At 36.8% G+C, this 23,955-nt stretch overlaps 1 protein-coding gene across 2 annotated transcripts in view; it reads right to left on the reverse strand.

Moving 5' to 3' along the window:
- The window catches only part of MANBA (mannosidase beta), a 119,733-nt gene that overhangs the window by 73,331 nt on the left and 22,447 nt on the right, over positions 1-23,955 (reverse strand). For both annotated transcript variants that reach the window (XM_068542513.1, XM_068542514.1), the window contains exons 6-7: positions 21,689-21,864; positions 20,689-20,799 (exon numbers count right to left, since the gene is read on the reverse strand). In XM_068542513.1, coding sequence (XP_068398614.1) covers positions 20,689-20,799; positions 21,689-21,864 — 287 coding nt within the window. The remainder of the gene's footprint in view (positions 1-20,688; positions 20,800-21,688; positions 21,865-23,955) is intronic.

Here is a 23,955-nt window from a genome sequence, read left to right on the forward strand (position 1 = left end):
CAGACTCCCTGACTTCAGACTATACTACAAAGCTACAGTAATCAAGACAATATGGTACTGGCACAAAAACAGAAATGTAGATCAATGGAACAAGATAGAAAGCCCAGAGATAAACCCACGTACCTATGGCCAACTAATCTATGACAAAGGAGGGAAAGATATACAATGGAGAAAAGACAGTCTCTTCAATAAGTGGTGCTGGGAAAACTGGACAGCTACATGTAAAAGAATGAAATTAGAACACTCCCTAACACCATACACAAAAATAAACTCAAAATGGATTCGAGACCTAAATGTAAGAGCAAACACTACAAAACCCTTAGAGGTAAACATAGGAAGAACACTCTTTGACATAAATCACAGCAAGATCTTTTTTGATCCACCTCCTGGAGTAATGGAAATAAATACAAAAATAAACAAATGGGACCTAATGAAACTTCAAAACTTTTGCACAGCAAAGGAACCATAAACAAGACGAAAAGACAACCCTCAGAATGGGAGAAAATATTCGCAAACAAATCAACGGACAAAGGATTAATCTCCAAAATATATAAACAGCTCATGCAGCTCAATATTAAAGAAACAAACAACCCAATCCAAAAACGGGCAGAAGACCTAAATAGACATTTCTCCAAAGAAGACATACAGATGGCCAAGAAGCACATGAAAAGATGCTCAACATCACTAATTATTAGAGAAATGCAAATCAAAACTACAATGAGGTATCACCTCACACCAGTTAGAATGGGCCTCATCAGAAAATCTACAAACAACAAATGCTGGAGAGGGTGTGGAGCAAAGGGAACCCTCTTGCACTGTTGGTGGGAATGTAAATTGATACAGCCACTATGGAGAACAGTATGGAGGTTACTTAAAAAACTAAAAATAGAATTACCATATGATCCAGCAATCCCACTACTGGGCATATACCCAGAGAAAACCATAATTCAAAAGGACACATGCACCCCAATGTTCACTGTAGCACTATTTACAATAGCCAGGTCATGGAAGCAACCTAAATGCCCATCGACAGACGAATGCATAAAGAAGATGTGGTACATATATACAATGGAATATTACTCACCCATAAAAAGGAACAAAATTGAGTTATTTGTAACGAGGTGGATGGACCTAGAGTCTGTCATACAGAGTGAAGTAAGTCAGAAAGAGAAAATCAAATATTGTATATTAACGCATGTATGTGGAATCTAGAAAAATGGTACAGATGAACCAGTTTGCTGGGCAGAAGTTGAGACACAGATGTAGAGAACAACCGTATGGACACCAAGGGGGGAAAACCGTGGTGGGGTGGGGATGGTGGTGTGCTGAATTGGGCGATTGGGATTGACATGTATATACTGATGTGTATAAAATTGATGACTAATAAGAACCTGCAGTATAAAAAACAAACAAACAAAACAATTAATACTAAACTTTCTTTGGGTTATTTGTATGGAAATATGTTAATATAAATGTTTCAGACATTACATGAAATTTCTTAAAATCTTATATGTTCTGGTATAATGTTATAAGTCATAATTCTAGTTATTACTTTAAAATGTATATCTCAGAAATAACTAAATTTCCTTGTCAACTGCATTATTATGAACTTTCATCAAATCTTTAACCGTGGTCATTTTTAAGTCTTTTGTCATTTACAGACAGTTCTGGGTGTACTCTGATGCTTCCGCAAAAATGTTCCTACAAAAGGGTTTCATCTTCAAGGAATTCATGGAAAAGACTGACAAGTACAGGTTTCTGGGAACTGACTGTCCTGCTGAACTGAATGAATAAGCATTTTCAGAACTCTAATGGAAAACTGATGAATTCATAAAAGTGCTAACAAAAGATCAAGATGAAAAAAAATTAATTACATGGGACTGAGTGAACTGATGAGGACGATTATAATTTTTGTGACTTTCTGTTTGAATAAAAAAAAAAAATCCCACAAGGACTCAGAGGCAAAAACTATACAAGTCAATTTTCACTGCAAAGTAAAGGAGCTGTTACAGTGGAGGATTACTGGACTGAATGTCAATATTATGACATAGTATGAGTGTGTTTCGTGTTTGGTAATTGAAATCATTGTTGCTTTTGTTGTGGTCATCCATTTACAATGCTTGGTGTCAGTTTATTTATCTCTTGTAAAAATAAAATACAGTGTGTGTGAAAAAAAAAATCCATTATGAAGAGAATGGTCTCATACCGTACACAAAAATAGACTCAAAATGGCTTACATACTTAAATATAAGACATGACACCATAAAACTCCTAGAAGAGAGCATAGGCAAAACATTCTCTGACATAAATCATACAAATGTTTTCTTAGGTCAGTCTCCGAAGGCGATAGAAATAAAAGCAAAAATAAACAAATGGGACCTAATCAAACTTACAGGCTTCTGCACAGCAAAGGAAACCATAAACAAAATGAAAAGACAACCTATGGGCTGGGAGAAAATACTTGCAAATGATGCGACTGACAAGGGATTAATCTCCAAAATTTACAAACACCTTGTGTGGCTCAATATCAAAAAAAAAAACAAATAACCCCATTTAAAGATAGGCAGAAGACATAAATAGACATTTTCCAAAGAAGACATACAGATGGCCAACAGAAACGTGAAAAGATGCTCAGCGTTACTAATTATTAGAGAAATGCAAATCAAAACTGCAAGATACCACCTCACACCAGTCAGAATGGCCATCATTAAAAAGTCTACAAATAACAAATGTTAGAGAGGGTGTGGAGAAAAGGGAACCCTCCTGTACTGTTGGTGGGAATGTAAATTGGTGCAGCCACTATGGAAAACAGTACGGAGGTTCCTCAAAAAACTGAAAATAGAGTTGCCATATGATACAGCAATTCCACTCCTAGGCATATATCCAGACAAAACTATAATTCAAAAAGACACATGCACCCCTATATGCATAACAGCACTATTCACAATAGCCAAGACATGGTAACAACCTAAATGTCCATCGACAGAGGAATGGATAAAGAAGATGTGGTACATGTATACCATGGAATACTACTTGGCCATAAAAAAGAACAAAATAATGCCCATTTGTGGCAACATGGATGGACCTAGAGATTATCATATTAAGTGAAGTAAGTCAAAAAGAGAAAGACAAATACCATATGATATCACTTACAGGTGGAATCTAAAATGTAATACAAATGAACTTATCTATGAAACAGAAACAGACTCAACCAGACAGAGAATAGACACGTGGTTGCCAAGCAGAGGGGGAAGGGACAGAGTGGAATTTGGGGTTAGCAGATGCAAACTACTATATATAGAATGGATAAATAACAAGGTCCTACTGTATAGCACAGGGAACTATATGCAATATCCTGTGATAAACTATAATGGAAAAGAATATTAAAAAAGAATGTATATATATGTATAACTGAATCACTTTGCCGTACAGCAGAAATTAACACAACATTGTAAACGAACTATACTTAAATTTAAAAAAATAAAAATCCATTACGAGTGCAAGATATACCAATAGATTTTAATGCAACAGAGTATAAACAACCCATCAAAATGGTTTTAGACTCCACATTGCAACTAACCTTTAAGAAACTACCACTTGTTAAGTTCTAGTGCAGCACCAAAAAATACCCACAATTACCTGAAAAGGCTATTAAAATACTCCTCTCTTTTCCAACTATGTATCTGTGTGAGGCCAGAATTTCTTCGTATATTTCAACAAAAACAATATATTGCAAATTAATTGAAAGCAGAAGAAAATGAGAATCCAGCTGTCTACTAATAAGCAAGACATTAGACATGTAAAACAATCATTATTCTCACTAAATTTTTTTATTCTATAAATATATTTACTTCTAATAAAATGACATATATTAACATGTCATGGGTTTAGTATTGTGAGTTGAAATGAATAAATAAAGATTTAAACCTCTGCTTTAATATTTACCCACAAACAAAAGCACTTTAGGGTCATCAATAATTTTTAAGAATATGAAGCAGTTGAGTCCAAAAAATTTTGAGAATCACTAATCGAGAAAATAGAACTCACTTATTTCTTTATATCCATTAATGCTACAAATAGTATTCATGATAAAACACATCTTCTAACATAGTTTTTCATTTCTGTGCAAATTTTCTCATGAAGAGACAGCTATCCCTATCTCCCAGTTCCTACAATAACAATTTTATGACCCCAGTCAAAGTAAACCCTAACCCACCTGACAGCGCCTCAGAGGTGAAGCAGTAATTACCAGGCACGTTTCCCTCTGCACATTCCTTGAGAGGTTAAAGGCTGGTCTGTCTATGATTAGTGTCAGTAAAACCATGTCCTCTGGCAATATTGACAGGTAACATAAAAGCCTTCTTCTACAGCAAGTGATTTTACCTCAGAAAAAATAATGGGCTCTGAGAAAGGTTTCTTGAAAAGACCCCTGAGTAACACATTTACAACCAGAGTGAATATACTATCTCCTTACAAAATCAAAAATATTTTAAACAGCTCAACAAAGTAAGTTACTGTCTAAAAGTAGAAGAGGGTGTAAATATCTAAGAACCTAAATGTGTAAGTCAAGCAGTTTGAATTTTAAAAATTTTTAATTTCCAAACTTTTCTATCTAATGTTGAAGGTTCTATTAGCAAGTCACTAAATTACTTTTTAAATTAGGTTCATGATCTCACTTTTAAAATAGAAGGATTAACTTTAAAAGTACAGGATAGCTGGGCTTCCCTGGTGGCACAGTGGTTGAGAATCTGCCTGCTAATGCAGGGGACACGGGTTCGAGCCCTGGTCTGGGAAGATCCCACCTGCCGCGGAGCAACTAGGCCCGTGAGCCACAACTACTGAGCCTGCGCGTCTGGAGCCTGTGCTCCGCAACAAGAGAGGCCGCGATAGTGAGAGGCCCGCGCACCGCGATGAAGAGTGGCCCCCGCTTGCCGCAACTAGAGAAAGCCCTCGCACAGAAACGAAGACCCAACACAGCCAAAAATAAATAAATAAACAAATGTGGGGTTTTAAAAAAAAAAAAAGTACAGGATAGCTGAACACATTTTTTTAGACAAGAGTCAGGAATATCTTAACTAAAGGGCTTAAGAGGTTTGTGACTGATAAGTAAATACCATATACTTCTCAAATTTCTTTCTCTGGCAGACCGAACAGATGATGATGTAATGAAGCATTGATTCATAAACTGAGTATTACTTCTCAGCTGTTTGTAGTCAAATACTTAAAAAGCTGTCATAGTATCACTAGATTTTCAAAAGAATAAGTTTCTTCTTTTTAAAAAAAATAACTCATTTCTAAACATTGGCAAGTGTTAACTGAAATATTTTTCAAATAAGACAGCCAAACCCCACATTTCTTTCTACTCTGAAAGTCCTCTAACATGCAGAAATACTGAGAAAACTGGTGCTGGATCTCCACAAAGAGCTCTCCTCAAACAGAACTGCACAGGAAGATGCAAGAGTGGCTCTCCTTGTTGTGACCTCGAAGTCTGCAGACAGCAGCACAACCAGAAGTTAACAGATTAAAGTTTACATCAGCATAGTTACCTGCTATCTTTGTAGCCAGATGTACGTTTCATGTATCTGACACTAGATAGGATCACTTTTTAACATACCTCTCTTCTATATGACAAAATTATTTTCAGTAATAATAATGAAATAAAATGAATAATGATAGTGGTCAGAAAAAAGGCAGACACTGAAAGGTCTCTTGTATTTAACTCCATATGAACAATCACACCGTTTTTTAAGTAAAATAAATGTTAGAGTATAAAAAAGGAAAAAGTACCGGATTCATGAATTTGATTATGTTAATTTTTTTAAAAAAGAAACTAACATATCTACATATTGGTTTGTTATAGGAATGGATAATAATATTTGCTAATTTGAGCCTTAACTTCTAAAAATGTCAAGAACCTTGTCAAAATTGATCTTCTTTGCATGTATATGCTCTATAAAGAATATAGCCAGATTTGTCAATCTATCCTTGAATAATTGATGGAAAAACACCTTTTATTAATTTTAACTTAGAAATGTTCTTTCAAATGAAGCCAAAGATATACAATATTTTAGGAAGGTATTAGATAAAAAGATAAGTTTGTCAGAGATTCATAAAAATTCCTCTTCACATTAAATTCCAAAAATAGCAGTAGTATCCATGTCCGTTTCCTTGAGATCCATTCAAACTGCTTACAAATGCCCCTGGGTTCAAAAATTTTCCACTTCTCAAGTATTTCTTCTGCAAAATCAGAGAAAATGGCTGAATGATAGTGAACACAGATATATGATCCATTGCTTTAGAACAAGTCTCCAGTTCTTGGTGAAAACGGTTGGTATATTCAACATTGCTATTTTGATTTCTTCAGGCAATGTAAGATCAGCATCTCCTGTTGTTTCTCCTGGCACTCTTCTGCAAATTTTTATTCTTTTTTTTTTCTCTATGTAAATGTCCATTTCCTTACAGTTTGTTTTTGAAAAATGAATAGCCTTCAAAATTTCTGTGCACTTATCTTCAAAGACGAGTTTTAAAAGCTTGGAATTTCACTGTACATTGCTCAAAGCATATATATTTGTATCTGATTAACCTCATCTAAAATTCTACACTAAGGAGAGGAAAAAAAAAAAGATAATTCAGAAGAGAAAACCCACACTAGCAGAGAACAAAATCTGAGCTGATTCACACATGTCCACATTTGCTTTGGCTCACACAGGACTTCAAAGTTGAGATTAGCTTTTCAAAATTTAGCTTTACGGTGCCCTAGCTTCATAATGAGCATTCCTTTTGTCTAGGAAAGACTTTCCGCAGCTTTTTCCAATGATGAGGTGAGATTAAAAAGAATTAATAAAATTTTTCCAAACTTCCAGAAAATGTCACACATGAAGAAATGTTTCCAAAAGAGCAAATTCTGCAAGGTTCAAAGAATGATTTTCAGGAGGCAGGAAAAAAATATAGGATTAATCTCTTTGATTTTTGTATGAACTCCACTGTGAATACTGGCCACATATGCAGTACTCCTATAGAGTTGACCACAACAGAGGTTTACAAAACAACGATCCTGTTGTTTCAAGATATCTTCTGTGAGTACGGAGGCAGTCTTTCCAGAAATAAAAGAATGACTTCTTTATTTCAATTGTACCACCTTCTCTACAGACATATATGATTAAGTCACACAGTTGATCTCTGTATGAAGCATCTGGAGTGCTATCAAAAAGATTTCCAAGGTACTTTGGGGTTTTTTAATATCTGCCGCTACTAAAGCATATCACTGATGTCATGTTTTACTTTGATTCTTTAGTTTTAAAACAATTATCAAGTAAAAAAAAGAATAAATTTCAACTCTAAAGATATTAAAATTAGTAAAATATTTCTTATATGAACCCAAATATGCACTTATCAAGCAAAATATTGCATATTAACACATCACAGTTAACACTTTTCTCTATTTCAAGTTTTTTTAAATAACGACTTAAGTTTTTTAGAGCAGTTTAGGGTTCATAGCAAAAGTGAGCAGAAGGTACAAAGATTACCCCCTGACCCTACACATGAATATCCACCCCCATCATCAACACCCCCTGACCCCACACATGAATATCCACCCCCATCATCAACATCCCCCACCACAGTGGTACATTTGGTACAATCGATGAACCTATACTGACACCTCATAATCACCCTAAGTCCATAGTTTACCTTAGGGTTCACTCACAGTGTTGCACATTCTATGAGTTTGGACAAATGTATCATAGCATGTATCCATCATTATGGTATTAGAGTAGTTTCACTGTCCTAAAAATCCTCTGTGCACTACCTATTCATCACTCCCTCCTCCTCCCGACCCCTGGCAACTACTGATCTTTTAACTGTCTCCGTAGTTTTGTCTTTTCCAGAATATCACATACTTGGAATCATTTACAGATTGGCTTCTTTCACTTAGTGATATGCATTTAAGGTTCCTCCATGTCTCTTCATGGCTTGAGAGCTCATCTCTTTTCAGTGCTGAATAATATTCTAATGTCTGGATAGACCACAGTTTATTTATTACTTTATCTACTTAAGGACATCTTGGTTGCTTCCAAGTTTTGGCAATTAGAAATAAAGCTGCTATAAACATTTATGTGCAAGTTTTTGTGTGGACATAAGTTTTCAACTTCTTTGGGTAAATACTGACCAGCTTGATTGCTGGATCATATGGTAAGAGTATGCTTAGTTTTATAAGAAACTACTAAACTATCTTCCAAAGTGACTGGCTGTACCATTGTACACTCCCCTCAGCAATGAATGAGAGTTCCTGTTGCTCCACATCCTCACCAGCATTTGGAATTGTCAGTGTTCCAAAGTCTACCCATTCTTATAGATGGTAGTGTTATCTCATTGTTGTTTTAATTTGTATTTCCCTGACGACATACGATGTGGAGTATCTTTTCACATGCTTATTTGCTATCTGTATCTCTTCTTTGGTGAGATGTCTGTTAAATGTTTGACCCATTTTTTAATTGGGTTATCTGTTTTCTTATTGTTGAGTTTTAAGAGTTCTTTACACATTTTGTTTAACAGATGTGTCTCTTGCAAATATTTTCTCCCATCCGTGACTTGTCTTCTCATTCTCTTGACATTGTCTTTGGCAAAGCAGAAGTCTTTAAGTTTAATAAAATCCATCTTATCAATTCTTTCCATTTTAAATTTTAAACATAAAAATAAGAACTCCAAGAGGTCACAATGAAGTAACTCATGTTGAGTTTCTTCTTTTTTATAACTACTGTGCTACTGTTTCTACTTTTAAATGCAAGAATATGTAATAAGACAGGGACTAGGGACATGAACTATGCCCAAAACAAGTTTAAACAATTCCAAACTGTTATGAACGCTAAGTCCCCATGAGCCTGGGGACAACCATATAAAAGTTCTCTAAATTCACTTCCATGTAGAATATAATATTTATTAGAGGGTTAATAATAAAAATATGCTACATTAAAGCCTACATATATGGTATTAAAACTCAAGTACAATTGCACACATGGGTAAAACAGACCAACAAAAGATTTTGGGGGGAGGAATATTTTATCACTGACATTGCATAGAATTGCCAGAACATACTACTAATAAAAAAGAGGCCACCTGTAGTCTACACACAATGCAACCACTTGCTGCCTATACCCAATGCTAACTGCTCCCATAGCCCACTCTGGGTAAGACACTGCCTGTAGCCATTTTGGAAATGTTTAACTTTGACAGGGAGAAAGATAAAAGAAAGGTGTACTGAGTTGAACAGTGTTTCCTCAAAATACATGTCATTCAGAAACTCAGAATGTGACCTTATTTGGAAATATGGTCTTTGCACATGCAGTTAGTTAAGTTAAAATTAGGTCATACCAAATTAGGGTGGGCCCTAATCCAGTGGCTAGTATTCTTATAAGAAAAGCAGAGGGACTTCCCTGGTGGTGCAGTGGTTAAGAATCTGCCTGTCAATGCAGGGGACACGGTGCAATCGCTGATCGGGGAAGATCCTACATGCCACGGAGTAACTAAACCCGTGAGCCACAACTACTGAGCCTGCGCTCTAGAGCCCGCGAGCCACAACTACTGAAGCCCGCGCGCCTAGAGCCCGTGCACCGCAACAAGAGAAGCCACAGCAATGAGAAGCCCACGCACTACAACGAAGAGTAGCCCCCGCTCGCCGCAGCTAGAGAAAAGCCCGAGCGCAGCAATGAAGACCCAATGCAGCCAAATATAAATAAATTAAATTAAATTACCAAAAAAAAGGAATGATTGATTTATTGATCTGAAGGGGTGATAATGAGATACAGCTAATTGAGAAAAGAAAAGAAAAGAAAAGCAGAGACACACACAGGGAAAAGGCCACATGACGACAGAGGCAGAGATTGGAGTGATGCATCCACAAGCCAAGAAATGCCAAGATTAGCAGTAACTACCAGAAGCTGGAGGAGACAAGGAAGGATCCTCCCCTGAAAACTTCAGAAGGAACGTGGCCCTACCAAAACCTTGATTTTGGACTTCCAGCCTTCAAAATTGTGAGAAAATAAATTATTTTTATCTTAAGCTACTCTATTTGTTATGGCTGTCCTAGGAAACCTGGGAAATACAGAAGGAAACACACTTCACAATCTCTGTGGACCCTCAGTATTGATCAAGAGTACAGAAGTGGTCAGTAATACACCTTGATTATTCTGAATTCCATATTTTTTGGCTGTGTGCTTTTAAGGTCTTTAGCGAGCCAAGAGTAGCACTTTGAAAGAGGAAGTAGCACTGGGACCTCTTTCTGCCCTGTGCATAGTGCAAAGATGAAACTGGGAACTCAAGAAACAAAGAACAAAGTGAAATTTTTAAAAAACAAAACAGTAAAGGAAATCTCCATTATTTTTCTAATTCTCATAGCTAGAGGCAATCTTTTATCTCTTCTGGCTTGGGAACTGTGCAATATAATTTCTGATTGTGTAATACATATGATTACATTTTTTTCTTTCCCTACAGTAATTTAATTGGAGAATCTTGATGCCAGGTCAAATATAAACAGCAACTACCTTCTCTTGCTTTCAGCAAAAAGATTTACCTTATATAGGGAATACTTGGGAGAGTCTTACAAAGTAAGTTGTGCTAAAGTGAAATATCAACTAAGTGATTTCCTAGTTTTCCAGAAAGGTAAACCATAATAGTCATTCCAAAATATTTATTATGCCTTTAACACACATACTACCTAGGCAATTCAATACAATCAATTAGTAGAATACAAATATTCAATTAGAGCAGAAAATGGCAAAAACAGTCATGGGGAAGATTTTCTTTTTTATTCCATTTACCCAGAGTAGCCTCTCCCACTACCATTTATACACAAAACTTTCTTTTTTGTTAAAAAATCAAGTTGGTTTCCTAAACTGATAAAGCCAACTCTCCCAGACTCACATTTTAAGGTCCCTCTTGAAATAACTTGCTTGACAGACTTTATAATATCCCAACACTTGCTTTTATTTTTTAATTTATTTATTTTTGAAGTACTCATTAATTATCTCCCCTCATACTTAAACCATTTGCTCTGAAGTTACTCCTTTTAACAACAACAACAAAAATCTCAGTCATCAAGATATTCTTTCCCGTCCAAAAGAAATAGAGTCAGCACTTTCCCTTCCCCACAGCACCTGCATTCTTTTTATGACCCAGTACATCTTTGCCTGCGTGGGCTGCAACCAAAATCTGTAACTTCCCCAAGGCATTCCGTCGGAGACTGTGCTGTCGTCTTCTGACGTGCCCAGTAAACAAAAAACTAAAACGCATATGTCTAACGTCGATGGAAGACAGGCAAGAAAGATATAAACCTAGCAATATGGATTTCAATGAGATACTTTAAAAATAGAAATATTTTTGCATAAAGCAAGCCCAGGATAACAATGAAACCATCAGGAAACATGAGCAGTAGAGAGCAGACAGGGAGAGGCCGGTGATGAGGGAAAAACTCCCCTCTGACACAGTACCGAGTGTTAGCGAACATGGGAGCATGCAGAGTAAAGGTGAAATACAAACACTTCGGAAAACAATTTAGCATTCTCTGTAAAAGCTGAACCCATGCCTACCCTATGATCCAGCAATCCCACTCCAGCAGGAATGCTGTTGGGGGCATATGTGCTCCGAGTGTCATACGATAAAGTTCATAGCAGCATTATCCAGGAAAGCCAAAACTGGAAACTACCCAAATTCAACAGCAGAATGTGTAACACAATGAAATAGTACAAAGCAATGTAAGTAAACAACCTACAGCTACACACCACAACAAATCTAAATGTCACAAATATAATGTTGAGCCAAATTAGCCAGCCATAAAAGAATACAAACTATGTGGTTCTATGTACATAAAATTTAAAAACAGGCAAAAATAAATTATAGTGTTAGAAGTCAGGACAGTGGATCTTCGGGAAGGAAAGGGGGCAGTGATTGGGGAAGCTCGCAAAGAGTGGGGAAGCTCTGTGGTGCTAGTAATGCTCCTGTTTCTGGATCAGGATGACAGTTACATGAGTGTTCATTTTCTGATCATTTGTTAAGTGTTCCATTTATGTTCTGGTTTTTTTCTCTTGTGTGTTATACTACACAATAAATAAAAAATAAAAAGAAATCCCAGTCTGACACATACCCACCAAATAAAGGCTGGAAAGAAATCAGGCTAAGAGATTCCTGCCAGGAAACAGATAATGACGGCACATAGCAGTCGAATTTCTTGCTTGCTGAAACACTGGCGGGTCTGAAAACATTAAGAAATTCGGGACTGCCAAGAAACTGAATTCCCTGGAAGAACTACCCTGGATGGAAACAAAGGTGAATTAGGTATCAGCTCTCTTACCAAATTTGGCAATAATCTATACTTTTAATCTAAATTTCAAAAGCAAACATTGATTCCTGAAACTTGCAAAACAGCTCAAATGTTTAAAGCATCCTGGTTTCCTCTTTTGAGCAATCATGGAAGTGTAGGGAGGCACAAGAGATCGTTCAATCCAACCTCTACCATCCCAGTCAAATGGACAAATAGACATAAACACTCTTTAAAGTTCCCACTGCAAATGAATTCTGAGATGTTCCTCAGTTACCTGTTCTAGAATAAACAACCCTGACTAGGGCATAGCCTCTCCTGAGAGTAACCTTGATCTTATATGCTCCACTTCAAGCTCTCGTCCTGCCCCACACCTAAATGAAAAAATACCGTAAATAACATACTAAAGAATCAGCTCGCCTTCAAGTTAAATTATCTTATTCCTTTATCCTTTCTTCCTCTAATCACCTTCACAGCTCTCTTCTGAAGCTTCTAAGGAGCAAAAGACAAAACTGATTAAAGTGTTATCATAAGGCTTTAACAGGCTAAATAAAATAGTACCTTAAGACTCCTACATGAACAGAATTATTGTTCAGATAACATTTTAGAAATAAGATAATTTCAAAAACCATAGCAGAGAAAGATACTTAGTTTCGGACCCAAGCCTTACCTCACACTTTAAAGTACTGCTCAAATATGAGGATTTAATTAGCATGTGTACAAGCAGGGTAGGCAGAAGGCTCAGAAAACAATTTCAAACCTACCACACACCTGTAACAGCTTGCAAAACATCACCAAACTAGCCTAAAATGACTCAATCAGAAATCAATAGTTCTTTCTAAGTGAAGATATTCTGACTCTCAGATAAAAAGATGCACAGTTTTCAACCTCAGTTGGGCCCTAGGTGCTGCCTCACAATCCTACCGTGGTGCCTGAGCCCTCTCCAGCCCTTTCTCAAGTCTTCACCTTCCTCAAGTGTCTAACCTGGCCCCCGTTACTCTCAGCAGACAACGTTACATCCTAGATCCCAGGAGAGAAAAGCACTGTCTGACCAGAATTCCCCAAACTTTCTTTCTCAGGTTCACTTTTCCCCTTTAAACTCCACTGAAAGAGAGTTTGAAATTCTCACAGAAAGAAAATATACCTCAAGGGGTCCTAGACATCTTCCGAAGTACCTCCAACCTTAAGCTCCATTTTTTCCTCTCTATATGTTATTTCATCTTTTACCCCTATGACAACAAAACCAGAGCCCTCATCACCAAGTGAATCCACCCACCAGTGCGCTGATGCCATCCTCCCTACCTTATCCTACACACCTTGCCCTCTCTCAGCTAGCTCTAGTTGAGATGGAGATACTATCAGTCTTTCCCTGTCTACTGGCCCTTTCCCATCAGGATTTTGTTGCTTTTTATTCCCTTAATGGTGTCCTTTTTCAGGTTGAAACAATTTCAAACTCACAGAAAAGTTGCAATGATAGTACAAAGAACTCCTAAACACCCTTCACCCAGAGACCCCATTCAACTTTTGTCAGTTGCCCCAATGACACCATTCATAGCAAAAAAGATCAGGCACTGCACCCAGCTGTTACATCTCTCTAGTCTCTTTCAATGTGGAAGAGTTCCTCAGTCTTTCCTTGACATTTTTGAGGATTACAGTAGATTGAAGTAGATTTGAAGATCTGGGCTAACGGAGCTCAATTTGGGATAGTGCAGTGCTTTTTCATGATTAGATCCTGGTTATCTGCTTTGACAGGACTATCAAGGAAGTGAGGCTATATTCTTCTTCTTGCAGCTTGTCAGGGGGCACCGCCACTTAATCAAGATGGCACCTGCTAGGTTCCTCCACTATATTTTTTTCTCCATTACAAGTAATAAATATATTGTTAAAAGGTGCTTTGAGGCTATATAAAGATCCCATATTTCATGCCACTTTACCCTCTAGTTTAGCATCCATTCCTACTTCTTGCCTGAATTAGTTATAACTATGTTAGTTATCAAATAATTATTATTCAGTTCTATTATTCCTTCTACATTTATTAATTAGTTGGCAGTCCATTTTAAAGAATAACTTTCCTTTCTCTCATTTATTGAATGATATTAAATAATACTTATGCGTGTATTTATTTGTATCAGTGTGCACTCAAGGCTTTTTATTATGCTCAATGGGTTATAATATTTTACTACCACTCTTTATTTTCATGCTCAAATTCTCTCAGATTTGGCCAGTGGGAGCACATTAAACTGACCTCTGTGTCCTTTTGACCTGTCCCATCATTCTTTTTTGAAGATTTTTTTTTTAATGTGGACCATTTTTTTAAAGTCTTTATTGAATTTATTACAATATTGCTTCTGTTTTATGTTTTGGTTTTTTGGCCGTGAGGCATGTGGGATCTTAGCTCTCTGACCAGGGATCAAACCCACACCCCTCTGCATTGGAAGGCAAAGTCTTAACCACTGGACCACCAGGGAAGTCCCTGTTCCATCGTTCTTGAGTACCTTCTAACTTTCCAGTGCAGCAAGCTATTCTAGGCTTCAGCCTCTAAATCAGTCACTTCTCCAAAGAGCCCTGATTCCTTTTAGTAGAGTGTTATTTAAAAACCAAGATTTGGAGACTAGCTCCATTCACTGCTAATAGACTGCCGCTGTTCCCAGGACCTCTGAGAAGGCCTGGAAAGAGCTAGGAAATATGTATGTGTGTGTGTCTGTGTGTGTATGTGTGTGTGTGTCTGTGTGTGTGTGTCTATAAACACATACACACATGCATTTACATCTATATTTATTTCTATATCTATCTACATATACTGAAAGTCACGAGTCCACACTATCAGTTGCAATTCCAATCCATTCCAGCTTTTCCCCTCTATACATATACTACCTTTCTCCATCCGTGAAAAACCTGGCTCTCTAAAATATATACACTTATTTGCACAGTATGTAGTCAACCTTCTGACCCCAACTGGCCATCATCACCACCTGGCTCAAGTGTGGTTCCCATGAAACATGTTTAAAGAGCTGCCAGTACTCACTGTCTCTACTTCCCCCGCTGCAGTCATTCTCTGACCACTGCAATCTGATTTCCATTCTGGTTGAAGTCACCAGTCATCTCCTTATTGCCAAATCTGAAGGATCTCTCTCACTCCTTGTCTCACCTGAGCTCCCTACAGCATTTGACACTCTCTGAACATTCTCCACTTCTTAAAATACTCTCTTCCTCTGTGACTCCCCACTCTAACTGGCTTTCCTTCTACCTCTTTGGCCATTCCTTCTTGGATCCCTCTGTGGCTTTCTCGTCTCCGCCCATGCTTAATTACTACAACTCCCAGGGGTTCTGTTCTAGCCATCCTGTTCATGCAACCCTTCCACGGCTACAACTATCTATATTCTGTTGATTTACACATTTATATCTTTAACCCAGATCTAATTCTTAAACTCCAGACCCATATAATGAAATGCTCATCAAATATTATTTTGAGGGTATCTCTCAGTCACTCACACAAAACACGTCTAACACAGAAATAATTTTCATCCTATCTCATCCCCCAAACCCGCTCTTCTTTATGAGTACTTCAACGCAAAGAACAGAATTGCCACTTGTTCAATGGCCCAAACCAGCAAATTAAGAATCATTTCTAACTCATCCTTCTCCCCTATCCCTACACATCATCAAGCCTGGTGGTTTTACCTCCAAAATCTCTCTCAAATCTATCTCCTCAGCAATTCCACAGACCAAGCAATCATCATCTTGTGCCTGAATTACCACCATAGTCTTCTGACTGGCCTCCCACTCCCGTCATTCTTCCAATCTGATCTACACAATCTTTGTAGAACAAATATGATCACTGCTCTCTCCTTAAAACCCTTCAAAGAAGCCCCGCTGTCCTCAGGACAGTCTAGTTCCTTCACATGGCTCACTAGGCTCTGTGGGATCTTGCCCTAGCCTACCTTTACAACATCCCGGTTCTACTTCAAACTCAAACACAGCCACACTGAAATTTCTTTCACCTCTGCAAACACACAATACTCCTTTGAGTCCCTGGGCCTGACATACTATTGTCCCTCTGCCTCTTTGCTACATTTCGTGGTCAAATTCTACTTAACCCCCAGGAGACAGCTATCACCTTCCCTGGGAATCTTCCCAGGATGCCCCTGCTCTGTACTCACACAGTGCTCTATATTTCTCTAGAGTGCTTATCACATTTTATTGCAATTGCTTGTTTAATTGTTTAATTTCCCAGCTGAATTATTAATTTTACTGAGATCTCAGAAAGAAATGGACAGGGTGTCTTATTCACCGCTCTATCACCAGAGCCTAGGAAAATGGTGGAAATGCAGTAGATGCTCCCTAAGTATTTAGTGAATGAATGAGCTCCAAAAATAACAAACTCTACAACAGCCACAGCCAAAGGGTGCGTTTCACAGACATGCATTAACACAAGGAGTGGAGCAATCCATCTTCCTTCACTCCTGCTGCTGATCAATTCCAAGAGTGGCATCTTTATATGTAACAAACAATAATGCAACCATATTAGCCTGAACTGAAACAGAACTGTTTCCCACAAACAAAACAACACGGAAGTTCCTCTTCTTTCTCTTTGATAAGTTGGAATGACTCATTCTTTTTCACCCTTTCATGAAGATGACTCACAAGAAACTTAACATGTGAGAGAGCACACGTCTTCTGCCAACAGAGTTAGAATGAGAGGGAAAGTCTTGGCTCTTTAAACAGCTCTAGGACATTCTCCCTGTATATACTATGGACACACATACACTCACAGTGCCTCAGAAAACATAGAGCATAATTAAACAAAGGAAAAACAGAAGATGAGTTCCTGAAGGGTATAGCTCCAAACTGAGCATGGTGTCTGGCCCACAGAAGAGGTAATACCAAATGGAAGTTGACACCAGAGTACAACCACAGCCAATTGCAAACACCAAAATTTGATGTAAGGGGAAAGAGGAAATCTCTGAAAGGAATTAATATTGCTTCTACTTACTATACACTATCATAAGCCAGGTTCAAGTTACCTCATCTTTACTGTCCCATCATACATACACAGAAATGGCATTTGAAGGACTAAATAAGCAGCCAAACTGCAGTTCTTTCCAATCCTTAGTGCTGTATCCCAAACTCGGCAGGACCTAGTCATTTCTTTAGACTAAAGTCAAATTGTGCCCTTCACTATCCTCTAACTGAGGTTACCATAAAGCTTATTCATAGATTTAGAGGCAAAACAGATGGTTATGTCTTCAGGGGGAAACATTTTTATTGTATTTTGTTTTAAATATCAGTTCCTGGTAGATTCGGGGTAGGGGGGGATTGGTCCTTCTCTAAAGGTACTTTGAGAGCATTAAAGGACAGAGGCTATTTTTCTCCACTGTTTTCTCTAGATAGCTCCAATTCCAACCCTGAACTCAATTTTAGAATGTTTAAAGTAACATAAAGATGCAGTTTCATGTATAGTGACTTAGAAGTTCTCATTCCGAAAGCAGAACTGAAGTATATTGTTTGGAGGAGGGGTCCTGAAGCTCACCTATCATTTTGCCTTTCAGAATCAAAGAGGCTTGAGGACACGCAGCACAGCGTGAGAGGGAGAACTGATGAAACTATGTTTGATGGTCAGAACTTTAATCCCTTTCTGCCACTAAACTCCCTGAATGGTAACAACTAGTCTTATACTCCCCAGACAAGAGATTGGAGAATGTCCTCACTGTCAAGGCTAAACACACACACACACACACACACACACACACACACACACACACTCACACAGAGAAGATCTATAGCTACAGACATGTGGGCATCACCACATTATAAAGATGGATTTCCACCTGAATACTGAACACTGAGGCTCATACAGGGCTTCTCATCTGCATTTTTGTGCTTAATCTTCAGAATGAATTGACACCAAGAATAACTGACATTCCAGGAAAGTCTCTAATGTAAAAGGCAGATACTGAAACAAGTAGAAGAATAAAGGACTGTGGAAAACAAAAACAAAGAAAACTTTAAAACTACTCAGAATATTAGTTAAAATTCTTAGAGAAATGAGAGACATTATAACCATGAAATACAAATAGGATGCAATTTTTTAAATAAAATAACAAAAAACTTTAAAAAAATTTTTAAGTGATAACAAAAGTATACCTAATTTAAAAATGTAAGATAAAATCCAGTAAATCTCCCAGAATATAGAAGAAGAAGACAAGATGGGATATAAAAGGGGAAATCTAAGAATATTTCTCAGTCTAGGAGGTCCAATCTGATTAATAGTTGTACCAGAAAAATAGAACAAAAATAATGAATGAAAAATGATAAATGATATAATGCAAGAAAATTTCCAGATTGAGCTTCTAGATCAGAAGAGTCCACAAGATGACTATCACAACTAAAAAATCTACTCATTTTCAAATTTTCAAATATTAAATTATCAAAGACAGTGAAATCCTAAAAGCTTCCAGAAGCAAACACAAACAGGTCTATACAAGAAAATAGAAATTAGAATGTAATTACATTTTATCTACAACACATTCTCAGGAATCTATTGGAGAAAGTGTTTCACCAAAAGTAGAGAGCCAAAAAGAGAGAGAGAAACATGGGTCCAAAGAAACGGGACCCCATGTTTAATCCATGAGAAAGATGAAGGAAATACCTAGAGCTCCTAGAAGACAGATGATGGGAATTCCTAGAATGATAATAAAAGGAAGTTTCAGGACAACAGTTAAGTAGAAGGTCTAGAGAGTAACCAAGCAAGATCAGGGAGATGAGAAAATGGCTCTAGGAGAGAGAGTTTCAAAAACTAACAAAAATTAAAGGAAAAATAATAGTAATAATAAACAGTGGACAGATTACCAGGTGAGTGTGACTAAATTTAAAAGGTATGTTAGAATTCAAAAAGAGTCATGTACCAAAATGTTCATTGCAGCTCTATTTACAATAGCCAGGACATGGAAGCAACCTAAGTGTCCATCATCAGATGAATGGATAAAGAAGATGTGGCACATATATACAATGCAATATTACTCAGCCATAAAAAGAAATGAAATGGAGGTATTTGTAATGAGGTGGATGGAGTTAGAGTCTGTCATACAGAGTGAAGTAAGTCAGAAAGAGAAAAACAAATACAGTATGCTAACACATATATATGGAATCTAAGGAAAAAAAAAAAAAAGAGGTCATGAAGAACCTAGTGGCAAGACGGAAATAAAGACACAGACCTACTAGAGAATGGACTTGAGGATATGGGGAGGGGGAGGGGTGAGATGTGACAGGGTGAGAGAGTGTCATGGACATATATACACTACCAAATGTAAAATAGATAGCTAGTGGGAAGCAGCCGCATAGCACAGGGAGATCAGCTCGGTGCTTTGTGACCACCTAGAGGGGTGGGACAGGGAGGGTGGGAGGGAGGGAGATGCAAGAGGGAAGAGATATGGGAACATATGTATATGTATAACTGATTCACTTTATTATAAAGCAGAAACTAACACACCATTGTAAAGCAATTATACTCCAATAAAGATGTTTAATAAATAAATAAATAAATAAATAAATAAATAAATAAATAAATAAATAAATAAATAAATAAAAGGTATGTTAGAGAGTTTGTATATGATTTAGAGGAAGTAAAAGGGAAAACAAAGCAACCGGAAACATGAGGCAATTATTAACTCTGAGGAAAACAGAAAGTTGCACAAGAAAGAAAATAATTTTAGGACACCATGTGGTTCAGCTTTGAACAGTATTTTCATAATATAATAATATAAAAACTGAATATTGAGTTAACAAAAAATGGCCATATGACTACATTGGGAGGGTAGAGGGAGGCAAAATGTATACATTGTGGGCCAAGCAGGAGTCATCAGAGAGAATCATGTAGGTTCCTCATCCTCTAGGTCTGAAGTCAACAGATAATATACAAAACTGAAAAATTAGAAAACACTAGTAGAAGCATGTTATTTGGAGAAATGAAGGTAATCAGCAGAACGTATAAGTAAAAGTTAAATATTATTGATTCTGAGGAGTAGGAAATAGGAACAGAAAGGGTTGGATGGACAAGGGATTCTATTTTTCATATGAACCTTGTACTAATATTTGAGTTGTAAAGTTATATATATCTATTAGTTTGATATAAAGGACAATTTAAAACACAGTAGGAGAATATTTATAAATAAAATAATGTGCAAAGTCTGGTCCATTAAAAAATATAAATATACACATACCAGAAGCTTTTGAATGCATATAACTATTACTACTAATTATCTCTGAGTGGTGGGGTTGCAGAAGTTTTGTTGGTTTCTTCTTTTCCTACAAAGATCTGTATTGCTATTTTAACAAGAAATATACTTTTTTTCAGAAAATATCTTAAAGTATTTGCTTACCTTAGCTGATTTTTCAAAACTTAAGCCTCCATCCAGCTTAAAAAGAACTGTCATGTTGTACCCAGTCTGGTTTCCATGTCCATGAGGCCACCAAGTTTCTATAGTAACACTCTTTTAAAAAATAATATGTCAGTCTAAGTAATCTGTAGCATATTTTCAGCAAAATAATATAGTAATTCAGAGCATCACATCAGTTTCTCATAGATAAGCACAGAGCAATATAAATCTCCCTCCTTGTATTATGCCAAATTATACCAATCCATAGATAATATTTAAAAATCAACACGCTAGGAGTTTAGCATGGATTAACATACCAGAAGGGAAAGCAAACAACAGAATAACGTGGGCATTCAGAAAAACAGCTCTTCCCATTGCAACACTCAGCTAACATTTATTCTACATTCTTAACATTTAGAATTGGACTTTGAGGTTAACTTTTCTTTCAAGCCCAGAACTAGAAAAGTGTTTTGAGCTCTTACTTTATCTGAACAGTTACTGAATGCTGATTTGCTCTATCCTTTTCAGCTCACAATTGTCAATTAGAGGAATAAGAAAAGGAAAAAGAAAAGGTAAAATCCAGTCCACTTCTACTTATGAAAGATCATAAGTTTAGAATTAGAATTCTATATGTAGAATAAGTACCAATATTCAAAATAGTTTACAAATACCAAAAATAATCACAGCATTTAAGTATGATGTTTAGAATGTATTTTGGATTTAGGATACTCCAAATACTGCAGAAAAATTAAAATATAACACACCTGACTTTTTGAGAGGAGAGGATGCCAAATTAATCACATAACCTCCGTTTTCTTAATCTTAAAATTTGGGAAAATCATTCCTTAGCTTGCACACACACAAAATATATAACAGATTAAAAGTAAAGAAAAAAATGGAAAAAGTACACTTTTCTTTACTACTCAGGTCCTTCTTTCTAAGCATTTCTTTTGAACAACACTGTTTTTCATCTTAGTGCTTCTCGGGAAGTACCATCATTCACCTTGTCAATTTTCACAAAGAGTTTAACAATCCTTTCCCCATGATGAAGTTCAACGCTGTTTGTCTGTTGTATTTTTAATTCAGGGATGGCTATAATCGCTTGACCCAAAACTGGCTTTGAACTAATAACATCAAAAGAAGACTCTATTTCAAGATTCCACTCCTGGATATTGTTATCTAAGGTATAAAGAGAAAAAGAAAAAATACATATATATTATGTAGGATTCACTGAAAAAAAGACCAAAGCAGCTTCTAAACTATAAGTGCTCCACAAATGCAATCCTGATCAAAAGTTCAGTGAAAATTCTCTTTTAATGTTTAGAGTTTAATCCTTAATTCTAGAGAAGAATAACCAAAATTATATTTTTATATATACTTCTACTCTAAAAATGTTACAATCATAAGTCACAAAAACTTTATAACTATGGCACAAATAGAAAATTACAAATGAAAAGATAACATAAATCTTCCAAGATTTATCAATCTTGATTTATCAAACATACTTGCTTGTTCCTTTTTATAAAGTAAAAATACTGAGGGTTTTTAAGCCATATAATATGTTATAAACTTAGATGTATTAGAATTAATCAGATGTGGAAAAAATAAAGATGCATTTTAAATGTAATTATTTATTCAAGAAATGTGTACTGAGAACCATCTAAGTGCCATGTTCTTTGCTAAGTGATGGGAGGTAAATAAACATGGCCCCTGCCCTCATGAGCTAAGGGTCTAATGGGATGTGGACAAGTACAAACGTGTAATAATACTAGGATAGGAGAATTAAAGGTTGTTTAGAAAAATATTCATATTCCCTTTACCGCATTTTTATTGTTCTTAAACAGAAGCACACACTCCAATGTGATCCAAAGCTGTTTATTTTCTAAAACATCCCTAAATCTTTGACAGCTACCTCACCTTTAACTCGAAATCATATTCCCTCTGGTTTCCCTTACTATCTCTTATTTCAAGAAATAATAATAGATAACATTTACCAAGAACTTACTATGAGCTAGGCATTGTTTTATGCTCTCAACATGTATTAACTTATTTAAGCATCACACCATTGCTATAAGGTAAATTCCACTACTATCATCATTTTATAAATGAGAAAACTGAGACAGAGAAATTAAGTAACTCGCCCAAGATCACATAACTAGTAAGTGGCAGATGTGAACCAAGACAGTCTAAAACTAGAGACTGTACATTTAACCTCTAAATTCTGCCAACTCAATCCAAATAATTTCCCCCAAACCACATCTTAGTGGTGCTCAGGATTTTTACAGTGGGGAGAGGATCTTATTATATAGAAGAACATTTAATGATGTCAAGCTATGATAGACATCAAATATGTCCTTTGGCTGAGTCTTTGACCAAAACAGCACAGATTCACAAAACTGGTGAACTCGAAGTGTGCTGACAGATCACTTAGTCTACTTTCTGATGTGTTTGATTTCCTCTAGACCACAGGCTAGCAAACTATGGTCCTTGGGCCAAACCTGGACCACCTCCTATTTTTATAAATAAAATTTTATTGGAACACAGCTGCTATGGACTGAATTGTATCATTCCTCCCAAAATTCATATGTTGAAGCCCTAACCCCTAATGTGATTCTATCTGGAGATAGGGTTTTTTAGGAGGTAATTAGGTTAAATGAGTTCATAAGGGTGGGGTCCTATTCTGATAGGTCAGTAGCCTTATAAGAAGAGGAAGAGATCAATTTCTTTCTTTCTCTCTCTCTCCCCGCACACCCCCCCAGCCCCCAACCATGTGAGAACACAACTAGAAAGCTGGCCATCTACAAGCCAGGAAGCAGGCCCTCAACACAAACCAAATCAGCCAGCACCTTGATCTTGGACTTCCCAGCTTCCAGAACTGTGAGAAGTCAATTTCTGTGGTTGAAGCCGACCAGTCTTTGGTATTTTGTCATGGCAGCCCAGCAGGCCAGACAGCAGCCATGCTCACATTTTACATATTGTCTTCGGTTGCCTTCATGCTACAAAGGCAGAGTTGAGTAACTGCAACAAAGGCCATATGGCCCAAAAAGCTAAAATATTTACTACCTGACCCTTTACAGAAAAAGTTTGCTGATCTCTACCCTAACATATTTCCTCCGAAAGGCCATTCTAACCTGTCTTTAATATCTTTAATATAATGACAAAAACCTCTGCCTCCCTTTCTGCTAGCCTTGACTATTGGAAAGTCGTTCTCTACACTGATTTGAAATCCACTTTTCTTTCATTTCCACCTAGAGGTTTTAGTTCTGCCCT

Source organism: Eschrichtius robustus, chromosome 4, assembly GCF_028021215.1.
Source record: "Eschrichtius robustus isolate mEscRob2 chromosome 4, mEscRob2.pri, whole genome shotgun sequence".
Classification (NCBI taxonomy): domain Eukaryota; kingdom Metazoa; phylum Chordata; class Mammalia; order Artiodactyla; family Eschrichtiidae; genus Eschrichtius; species Eschrichtius robustus.